The sequence below is a fragment of the Limulus polyphemus genome, unplaced genomic scaffold (genome assembly GCF_000517525.1).
Source record: "Limulus polyphemus unplaced genomic scaffold, Limulus_polyphemus-2.1.2 Scaffold1519, whole genome shotgun sequence".
Lineage (NCBI taxonomy): Eukaryota > Metazoa > Arthropoda > Merostomata > Xiphosura > Limulidae > Limulus > Limulus polyphemus.
The window spans coordinates 80,412-92,071 of NW_013667129.1; the positions used below are offsets into that span (position 1 = coordinate 80,412).

The 11,660-nt window shown below is 34.9% G+C and overlaps 1 protein-coding gene across 1 annotated transcript in view; it reads right to left on the reverse strand.

Annotated features, from left to right (window-relative positions):
• Positions 1-5,679, reverse strand: part of LOC106463927 (calexcitin-1-like) — a 22,015-nt gene extending 16,336 nt beyond the window's left edge. Inside the window, exons 1-2 of the mRNA XM_022391570.1 lie at positions 5,551-5,679; positions 4,299-4,455 (exon numbers count right to left, since the gene is read on the reverse strand). Of these exons, the coding sequence (XP_022247278.1) occupies positions 4,299-4,395 (97 nt within the window). The 5' untranslated portion in view covers positions 4,396-4,455; positions 5,551-5,679. The remainder of the gene's footprint in view (positions 1-4,298; positions 4,456-5,550) is intronic.
• Positions 5,680-11,660: the final 5,981 nt, after the last annotated feature.

The following is an 11,660-nucleotide window of genomic DNA, read 5'->3' on the forward strand; positions in this document are numbered from 1 at the left end:
AGTAATGCCTAAAAGTTGTCTTGAGACAACGATTTTCTTAATCGGTTTTTCACGTATTTCACGCTTTTACCTCTCATGAGTTATATAACTGAACTATGTAATTAACGAAATCACGTTTCCTTGACTTGTCAATTTTTTTTTATTTTTAGCATTGAGCAATACTTTTATGTAGATCGGCCCAAAATTGAGTTGGACTATCGGCCCACCGGGACAAGTCCCGATATCCCGATAGGCCAATCCGCCCCTGAATTTGGTATCCTCGCTGTTAACAGTGTTTTCTGCCATGATGACCTAAATTTAAAGTTATTCAAAGACCTTCAGTATTCAAAAATATATTTCAGGACAAGACATAACTGTAAATTACAACGTTCTGTGATTTCACTGCGTGAGAAAAAGAACATCCTGCAAAAAAATCTCTGTTATATATATTCTCATTCTACTTTTGTAAACATGTCTTGAATTTGAATATGTAGCAAAAATAAAGCTTTACACACTTACTAATTTTTCTTTTTTTTAATCTCTAGTATTATAGATGTAAACAATATATATATACATGTTTACACGATACTGTTGTGACGTGGTTTTCAAGTTATCAGGTGAAAATAAATATACGTTCAGTCCACTTAATTCTTTTTAACGTTATTACAAGCTATAACACTGTTGTAACTTGTACACCTAAGTTTTCAGCCTCTCCTATAATATTACACAACGTAAAAAAATAACTCATGCAACTTAGCACGATAGCTAACACAGATTCACTTTTGAAACAACTCACTTTCTATCCAACTTTAACTCAAAGTCCTAATTAACAAAACGGAACGTTCTTATATAACGTATGTTCAAATATACTGGAACTGTACATCATACTCTCAGAAATTTCTGGATGATCAAGGTCTATATTAACTTCCCGAACCTAACGTTATTATCAACGACCCGCATCTTTCTCTAGCTAACAATGTTAAAAATGTATAGCTTACAACACTGCCTCTTTCTGGATTGTGAAGTCTATTGAACTATCATAATGAAAGAATAAAACACTACACTAAATTCACCAAGTATTTTTGGTGGGTTTCTCTTCCAAGCCTAGACAAGACAAGATGACAATTTGTCTCTTGTTGTCACTGGCCATTCTGTCAGTGGGGAAGTTCCCTACTAGAGAGTGTCGTGTGAATCTGCTGATGATTTAACTTTGATGATCCTCTAGAAGCAGTATCATTAGGAATGCCAAGCTCCTCTGCAGGTTGAGGTTCAGCTAACAAGTTCTTCTCTGTAGTTACCCAGTTGGTCATTCTCTCACTGATGTACTTCCAAAGATGATAATGGTGGACGACCTTTGGTTTGAACCATCTATTTTTTGAAGACCTACTTGAATTTGGTGCTTTTACTCTCTCACAATGAGAACTGTTCAAACATATCAGTTCAGCTCTATGGAATCCCATTTCATCAGCACTCATAATATAATTACCTTTCGATTTATCTCCAGCGGATTTCAGTCTTTTCTGTGTAAAATCATGCACATCCATGAGTGTTCCAACCACCAAGTCCTAAGAATATACCAAAGTATTTAGTTCCACTACACCTCAGTCATTAGATGAATAATTATTTCTAATAACTCATGATCTGCATATTTTACTGGTTTGTGGTGCAATGACTACTGTCCCTGTTTGCAGTGAAAGTTCAATCTCTGTTGTAGTAATTGCCATGTAGTACGTGGGGATTTTCCAATCACTAACTGCCAAGCTATCTGAAGCTAGCCTAACCCCACATCTATGTCTACCCTTGAAATCAGTTTCCAAGACGCACTCTTCTTCAATGCCAATTACCAACACATCATGAGGTGTGAAGAAGCTTTATATGGTGAGAGTAATTTCCAACTTCCCTTTTGGTGAAATTCTGTGTCCACATGCTGTTCACATCAATCCCCCTTTTTTCTTCGTATTTGGAGACAATTTCTCATCTTTCATTACAAAATTGGATCAAATAACTAGTTGTAGCTTTCGAACAAGTGCCAATCAGCGTACTGCAAGATTTTCCATAGATAGGCTCATGGGCTAGTGTATTATTTTCCTCAAATAATGAGCTTCTTCTCTCAGTTGGGATAATGGTGTATTATCAGCTGTTAATTCCTTATAGTGTCAGCCTGAATGGCCACTTCCTTACAATTATAGCAGTTACTTCTTCTTAGTATCCCTTGGGAGGGGTTCTTATTCCGCACAGGTCTTTTCCTGCAGTTCCTGGAAATATGTCTCTTCAAGATACACTTGAAACACTGGTTGTCTTGTGGGCTATTTTCTCTGTTCTGTTTAATTAATTCTTTCAAATATTCTAGTCTATTTTTAGGCAGAGTTGGTGTTTCAATATTACAGGATCTAATACGCCCATAACATCTAGATGGCCCCATTAGCAGCTTATCTGCAATCTTAATGGATTATAGTTCCTTTGCTAACAGCAGAGCGTCCTTTAAAAACGTACATCTACTCTGTTTCAGCCTAATTCTCATATCCTTATCTTATAACATCTGTAAATTGGTCACATGTCAATGAGTCTATCATCTCACAAAGAGCATCTGGGTAGGATAGCTGGGTAAGCCTTTCTAACTCTTCAGCAAGTTTGGTTAAGGTTTCTTCTTTCCTCCACACTCCATTCTAGAGCTTTACTCTTGATACTTCTTTCTGGCACAACACTCTGAACCTGTTAGACAAGGCAGCTAACCGTGCTTGATAGTTGTTATGACTTTCAGCTGGAAAGTTGTTTAATGTTTTCAAAGCTGGTCCTTTTAGATGGCATCAAGATGGATGGCCTGTTATTCACTACCCCACCCATTCATTTTAGAAATGATTTCAAATTGAGTCTGGTATGACTCTTATGGTTCCTTGCCATCATAGTCTGTTGATTTCTCAATTGATAAATGTTGAACTGGCCAGATAAACTCTGGAACTGGATTTTGTCATGTCATGTCTGGAGCAGTTGAGGAAGGTCCTTCAGTAACAGGTGGTACAGCAGTTGTAGTAATAGGTGTAGATTGAATAAGTTCTTGTAATATATCTGGTTAGTATAAAATGTTTCAGTTGGAACTTTTGAGCAACTCTAGAAAGAAGTGTGGTTTGGCTGGTTTACTCTTTACACTTAATAATTTGTTATCCAGATGTTTTATTCTGTCAATTATGCTCTTTCTACCTTGATTTTTTTCTTTACTTCACTTTTGGCTTCATCAATTTTGTCATTACAGTCTTTCTGTACTTCCTCAATTTTATTATTACATCTTTTCCATACCGCTTCAATGTTATTATTGTAATCTTATTGTGTATCTCCAATACTTTCATCTTTAGTTTTCTGTTTCATTCTTTCTTGTCTTCTTTTAATTTCCTGTCTATCTTCTTGGTCTTGACTTAGTATTTTAATCATCTCAAGTAACATTTGGATCACACTACTTGACCTCGAGGTCGCCATCTTTAACAGTTGAAGTTTAGTCAAAAATCTATTTAATTTTACTTTACTTTCATCAAATGATCCCACTGCTGACACCAAATGTTGTGACGTGGTTCTTTCGTTGCAAGTTCTTTAAATTATCAGGTGAAAATACTTCAATGTCAAGTCCACTTAAACGAAAACACTTTAAACTATTTCTTCTTTTAACGTCATTATAAGATCGAATATTTTTGAATTTTTACACCTAAGTTTTAGCCGCTCTAACTGAATTCACTTCATATTTGTACAACAAGCGCAATAACTAACACAGATTCACTCTTGAAACAACTCACTTTCTACCTAGCTGTAACTCAAACTCCTGACAAACGCTTCATGGAACGTTTTTATTTAATATATCTTCGAATATACTAGAACTTTACGTCACATTTTTGAAACAAGACTTTACATCACAAGTGACGAGGAACCCACTTTGAGACTAATAATGCTTGGAGACTTCATAATAATGCTTTTACTTCATTACCCATTCAAGCCGTCTCCAAGCATTATTACATCCTTACAAGGTTTAAATGTTCCTGAACTTAACGTTATAATCAACAAACTGTAGCTCACTCAAACCAGCAACAACATTAGAAATATATAATTTAAACAATATTATAAAGCCATTCAAGAAGTAACGATGAATAATTTTTCCATTAGGCGTTATTTACGAAATAAAGATATTAAAATAGTTTTCATAGAAGTAGTTATAATGTTTGTGTAAACGTGCTGTATATAATTTGTATTTCAATTTGGAGAAACTATATGTTTACTTATCTAATAACATATATATATTATTCAATAGTTTTTAGTAATATAAACATATACTTTACCAAAAAACGTGTTGAACTCACAAAGGAGTTTCTTTTTCCTAAGCTGTGACAGCTGAAAGGAATCTTTTTCTCCATGTTTTTCCAAGCTCTGACCCATGTTAAAGCTTCAATAGGATGCAGAGAAGATTACACCATCTGTTTGTTTGGTGATTTTAATCTGTAAAAACAGTGGTTGTTTTTAATTTCTAACAATAACACCATTCAACAATAGAGATAATCATTATTAAGAAAATATTAGACATTTACTTCCAAACAGTCATTACAAGAATAGCAGAAACAAAGTCGAAATAATATATACACATATATATATATATATATATACATATACATATATACATACAGAGATAAGGTTTTTTACGTTTAATTAAAAACTTAATAATTTCGGATGTATAACAATGACTGAAAGGTACTCTTCTTACATTAATAGTGAAACTTATATTTTCAAAAATTTTATACAGTATACAACAGTATATCAACGAGTTAATAACTAGTACTTATGTGTCCTGTAAGTAAGGTATACTCCACTGATTATTCTTTCTTTAACGTCTTTATTTTGCAGTGTTAGCTTAGTATATGGATTTAGGACTAATCTAATCCGTCACCCAGTGGCACAACACTAAAAACTGGGTTTCGATACCCGTGGCCCACTGTGTAGCTTTGTGCTTAACTTCAAACAATAAACAATAATATTCTAACATAAATCTCCTGAGCTGGTCGAACCTAGTAAATTACTGTTACGACATCGGAAGTCACGTGACTCTGGGAGCATGCGCGCTGGAGTTTCTAGAAGGATCGTGACTTATCGGGGAACCTCACGAATAACCCAGTATTTGCTAGACGCCCTCTTTTTTTAGTATATAAAGGCAGATAGATTGGAGATAGAGATAATTGAGTCAAGCGAACAGTAGGCAAAGTAAGTAAAGTGTGTGACTCGCTGTGAATTATAGCGTGCGTTTATAAAAGTAGTTAAGTTAAAGTGACTGTGGAAATTCTGTGTATTGCAAAGTTGTATCGAGAAAGAATAAATTAGTTTTAATTAAGAAAGGACTTGTATCGCTGAAGTTTCTCGGAAAGAATTTCTACGGGAAATTAACAAACAAGCAGATAGGTAACATTACTATTGAATTTACTGCTGAAAATGTTTCTAATAGTGACAGTACCCAAATGATGAAACAATGTAGTCTAATCTTTATATAAAAAACAAGAAAGAAAGAACGTAAAAAACACAGTATATGTAATTATTTATACTCACTACCAGGTTGTTTATCAGCTTTAATCGAAGTATGTAGATTGCTCTGATCGGGAGTTAATAATAAAACTGTGCACAAAATTCTTATATTTTTGCATTTGTTTTTACCCATAGGCAATACTATAATGTAGTTTTCTCTCTAGAAACTTATGAAGAATTATGTTTAAAGGCCAGCGAAACCGAACTACCTAAATAAAAGTACCAGTGCAAGTATCTTTCAATAACGCTCTACGTACCTTAGTTCAGCAGCAAGCAGTAAAATTCCACCTGCAGCAGACAACCGTCTCACCTTCAAGCAGGTGGTGTAATAACTGATTCTATACAGTTATTGGTTAACAGTCTCAGTATAACAGGTGTTTCTTACAGCTTAGCTTGGAAAGATACACACATGGGTATATATATACAGACACACGTGTACAAGTATTATTTATGTCAACTATAAATATTATTTAATTTATTTTGTTTAAAATTCAAGCGCTCAGTATATAACACAATTGTTCGATTTTTTTTTTTTTCAATTTGCTTTGTAAAGTTGAGGTTTGTAATAATGGCTAACAATCGCGTTCGAGATATTGCATGAGAGTGTTATATGACTAGAAATGGTTCATTTTTGTATTTTACGTTCTTTATTCTATTAAAACTATTTGTATTGATAAGTATAAAGGAACTAAATGAAGGAACACTGTTGTTTACTGAATAAGCATTCGATTATATTAAGTGGTTAGATCAAACTATTAATTATCATTTTTCTTTTTCTCCAGTGGGATAGGTTTGGAACTACTACGTTATATGGCCCTGACACACAACTGGGTTATTCTAGGCCTATATCATTGTTTCCCAACATTTTCCGCTGCAGCGAAAACAATGGGAGCGCATGCACCCTTCTAATAAAGTTTTAGACCAGTGGTTCCCAACCTGGGGTCCGCGTAGGTAATACCATCTCATTAAACAAGTAAGTTTTTCAATACTGATGTTCTTTTTAATTGCACACTCAGTTACATATGTCTTTTATTTGATAGTGAAAAGTGGGAGAACGAGTTAATTGGTTAATAAAAACAGGTTGTTGGGTACGCGGAATCTTTCAAAAACATGGGGGGGTCCGTGGAGGGGAAATGATAATAAAAGGGGTCCTTGGAGGAGGGAAGATTGGGAACCACTGTTTTAGACCATTAAAATAGTTTACTAAAACGAAAATTGTAAGGCAATAATAGTCAATTATTGTGGTTTAATTTTAACAAATATAACTTTAAAACCCTCAAAACTTTTCCGTCAATCCCCCCTCCAGCGTCCCCTCAAAGTTCACTGCCCCTGAATTTTAAACGCCCACTAAAGACGTTACCGCCCAAATTGGGAAACATTGGCGTATACCTTGCTGCGGTGGTATTACAAACATCATTTTTATCGAGCTTTACAACACGAGAATGGCAAAATATGAGAAGTATTAACGTGTCATCAAGTGTTACACTTCCTGGAGCAGGCTCACGATTTTCTTTTGTGACTTTAGATGGCTCTTGGGGTTCAAAACTCTCTTTATTTAAAACGTCTATACAAAAGTTTTAATAATGCTTGGAGACGGCTTGAATGGGTAATTAAGAAAAACTTTCTTTAATATAGGTTTAACATAACAGCAAATGTACAAAGTTTCGACAAGGTTTTGTCATCATCAGTTTTGGATAGAGATTCATGTCTAAACAGGTTAGTTGGGTTTGCAGGGTGAAGTATATTGAGTGACCTCTTTCTCCTTTTATGGTGTAAGACGTATACCTATGGCTTTAAATATCAATTTCATAAACATATCTCAAGATAGTTAAATCTTAACGCATCTTTATATACAAATTTTAGTTACCTAGAATTAGATGGCCTTTACAGTGGGGATTTATGCTTAACCCGATTCCATTATGTATGATATAGCTGTTTAGTTCTTTTAAGAGTTATTGTTATTTAGGTTTTCCTTGAAATATTTTATTGAATAAGTTATCTGACAACAGTGAAATGTTTGCTTAACTGTCTAACAAATCTCTGAAGTTGTTATGGGTACTCAACAGAATGCAAAGTATTGTTGCGTCAGTGAGGTCACGAGACTAGTGTCACGCGACTTCTCTCGAACCTTCGTGAATTGTCGGGAGATTACTAGATATAGGATAGTCTGGTATATATAAATGGTCACAATGTGACGGGAACAAAGTGTGTGTAGGTAGTGAGTATTTGATCTGCAGTCACAGAGTATTGTTGAAGTTAACGTTCGTTCGTTATAGTGTTTGTTTTAGCGCGAATGTTGAAATTAAGTGTATCGTAAAGTTATATTCGGAAAGAATAAACCAGTTTTATTAAGTAAGGACTTGTGTCGCTAAAGTTTCGTCGGAACGAAGTTACGGAAAGTTAATTAACAAACGGAGACGTAACAGTATAGTGAATTGTGAATGTTTATAAATTAAATACGTTTGTTTTAACTACATTTATCCAAACTGGGTTGGCAACTTCAATTCTGGGTCTGATAAAAGTTTCATGACTTTTTATTGAGTATTCTGGAGATGTTCCTCTTGTTTCGATAGGTAGTACAGGACTGTACCATGCATTAGCTCCACCTTTAGTTGATATGTATTTTAGTTCAATTTGAACGCAGATAGTCATATTCCCTTTCTCCATAGTACAATACGCTAATTAGCAATTAGCCACGTTTTCTTACAGGAAAGATAATTTGTGACCACGTGAAATAGACACTTGTCTTTTCGAGTAATGGTTAAGGGGCAAACATGCCCTTGCGCTCGGATCTCAGAATATGGTGGTAGCGTCTGCAAGGTGGAGTTTGTGTGATGTGATAACGTAATGGCATATATAACCAGGTTTGGACATAAAGAGTAACGTTAATAACTTTTTAACCTTTTAGAGCTTTTGTAATATTTTGGTTTTTGTGCTTAATATTTGCCATCTCGGGTAAATCGTGTTTTAGCTTAACTGGAGTGTTGAAGACTTTAACTTTCAAGGAAATTTTAGTTTAGTTTATAGTTTAAGCAGTTGGATTGTTTTTCTGATTTAAACTTAACTTTGGGGATTATTTTAGATTTTTTCTGTTTACTTTTAACTTTGTTGTTACTGTAACTTACAAGGGGAGAACAATAAAGAGGTAAGAGAAACTATTTAATGTTTCTCTTCTCTTGTCAGTTTGACACATCCACAGTAAACACTTGTCCTTTTATCTTGTTGTTAACTTTATGTATAACAAAGATTTGAATTACGCATTTATGTACCACTCTTTTCTGTGTAATGAACTTTATTGGATTTCAGAGAAATACATAACGCATATTCCATGACTTGATAGTTTATGAACCTGCAGTTAGTGGACTCTAACCAAGTACTTTTAGGGAAATTCACTAGCTGGAAAATACCACACTAGCAAGACTTATGATGTTCTTTACTTTTTTCCAAATTTTGTTTTTTATATGATCTGTCCAGGTGAGTTTCGAATAATACGTGAAACCAAGAAATCTGACTGAGGTGGCTACTTGGAGAAAGGTGCCATGAAGGTATGATTTTGTGAATTTTTACTCATTTTAGATATTTGACTAAAAAATACGTCTTTTGCAATTATTTTGATGTGTCATTCAATTTTCTTTTCAGTTTAAAAGTAGTTGGATATTTGTGAATGTTATTGTTTTTTTAGGGGAACTGTTCCAGGTAGCCACATCGTCCACAAATTGTGAGGAAATACAATTATTTTTATCAAGTTGAAGCACAGTGCTTACGTACATGATGAATAATATAGGGCTAACTACTTCTCTATGTGAGACATTGGCCTTAGAAATAAAAGACTGAGTAAGTGCCTTCCACATTTACTCTAACGTTCCTGTCATTCAAATGTGTAATGTCCCATGGTGGTTTCATCTGGAACATTTGAAGCCGAAGATGATTTTGCACAATGTTGATTTGTTTGGTTTGTTTTGAATTTCGCGCAAAGCTAGACAATGGCTATCTGCGCTAGCCGTTCTTAATTTAGCAATGTAAGACTAGAGGGAAGGCAGCTAGTCATCACCACCCAATGCCAACTCTTGAGCTACTCTTTTATTAACAACTAGTGGGAATGACCATCACATTATAACGCCCCACGGCTGAAAGGGCGAGCATGTTTGGTGGGACGGGGATTCGAACCCGCAACCATCAGACTGCGAGTCGAGCGCCCTAACAACCTGGCCATGCCGGGCCATCCAAATGTTGACAAAGGTTTTTTCTACATCTAATAAATAAGCAACTGCACAATGATTTTTACTCAGATTATCGATAATTGTTTCTGTAAGTCTGATTAAGTGATACAGAAACGAAGCAGATTCTAATTTACTGCCAAAATTCAACCACAACGATAAAAGTGTAGTTTGCAAGAACCAATGCTGCTTACATCGCAAACTAGTTTAAAAACATTTCTAGGGTTGAAACAATTTGAGATGGTCTCGATCCTTCCCATGGAACTCAGACATTTAGTTTATCTACATGACAAAACCCTTATTTTTGTTGTTTTCCCTATTCTCGTTTCGTTTTCCGTATGTCGTAATCCTTAATATTCACGTTAGCGCTCTGACTTGATACTGGAACACGACTGTGTAAAACGTATAAAAATGGGTAATTATTTGATAAGATGATTGTACAGTGATTTGAGTTAAAATGATCTTTATGTACCAATGATGATGAGGAGGGTTGCAAGTCACTTGAGGAAAATAAAAATAAATGGCACAACAGTCGTAATACACAGAAAAGCATTCCTTCAACTATCGCTACTAATTTTCTGTAGGGAAGTACTTCATGCTAAGTTTCATAATTTAAAGTTGTATTTGTTGTGGTTTTTGAATCACTGTTTGCGGTAATGTGAAAAATACATATTACTCACATACTAAGAAAAAATATTTATGTTCTTTAGTCGAATTAAAAGTAATCAAGGATTGTTTGTTTGGTTTGTTTTAAATTTCACGCAAAGCTATTCGAGGTCTATCTCAGCATCTGTGCTAGTCGTTCCTAATTGAGCAGTGATAGACTAGAAGAAAGGCAGTTAGTCAACAACATCCACTGCCAACTCTTGGGATATTCTTTTCACTAACGAATAATAGGATTGATATTTACGTTATAACGACCTCACGGCTGAAAGGGTGACTATGTTCGGTGACGGGAAATCAAACACGCGACCCACAAATTACGAGTCGAGTCCCCTAACCACCAGGCCATGCCAGGCCAAAATGTAAGTAATAGTCTAGTTCAGTGGTTCCCAACCTTTGCTCCACCAAGGACCCCTTTTATTATCATTTTTCCCTCTACGGACCCCATGTTTTTGAAAGATTCCGCCTACCCAACAAACTGTTTTTATTAACTAATAATTAATTCGTTCTCCCACTTTTCACTATCAAATAAAAGACATGTGCAATTAAAAAGAACATCAGTATTAAAAAACTTACTTGTTTAATGAGATGGTATTACCTACGCGGACCCCAGGTTTGGAACCACTGGTCCAGTTGTTCTCAATCTGTGCGTGGAAACGTTGCGCGATTATGGAAAGGATTATGTGTCTGTCACATTCTGTCCTCCTGAATAGTCAATCGTACAATATATATATATATCAAGATGCTTATTTTAAAGAGTAAATTAGAAACATTGTTCATTTTTTGCAATTCCTAACATTCCATATCAACATCAATCAGCCAGTCTTCATATGTGCTGATGATCAATCTGAGAAAAAACGTATTAGGGACAAAAAAAATTTTTCTGTAAGGGAATTTCCCGAAAACAAACGGTACTTTCTCCGTCGAATGATTGAAAGAAATATTTCGAATATAGGAGCATGATAGGAAAATGTACATAAAGAGAGAGGGACGTATTTGCATATACATATATATATATATTATTGTTTGGTTTATATATAATTTTTCATGTCAATATTATATACATGCATGATTTTATTTCACCATGTCGAATAAATTGATTTGAATTGAATATATCCTCTTTGACACTTCTTATAGAAATGACAACTGTCACGAAGTGCTCACTTCCTTAGCTGTCTTTCCTTGCATTCAGATCCCTGTCACACCAAACATGCTCGCCCTTTCAGCGTGGGGGCGTTATAAGGTGACGGTCAA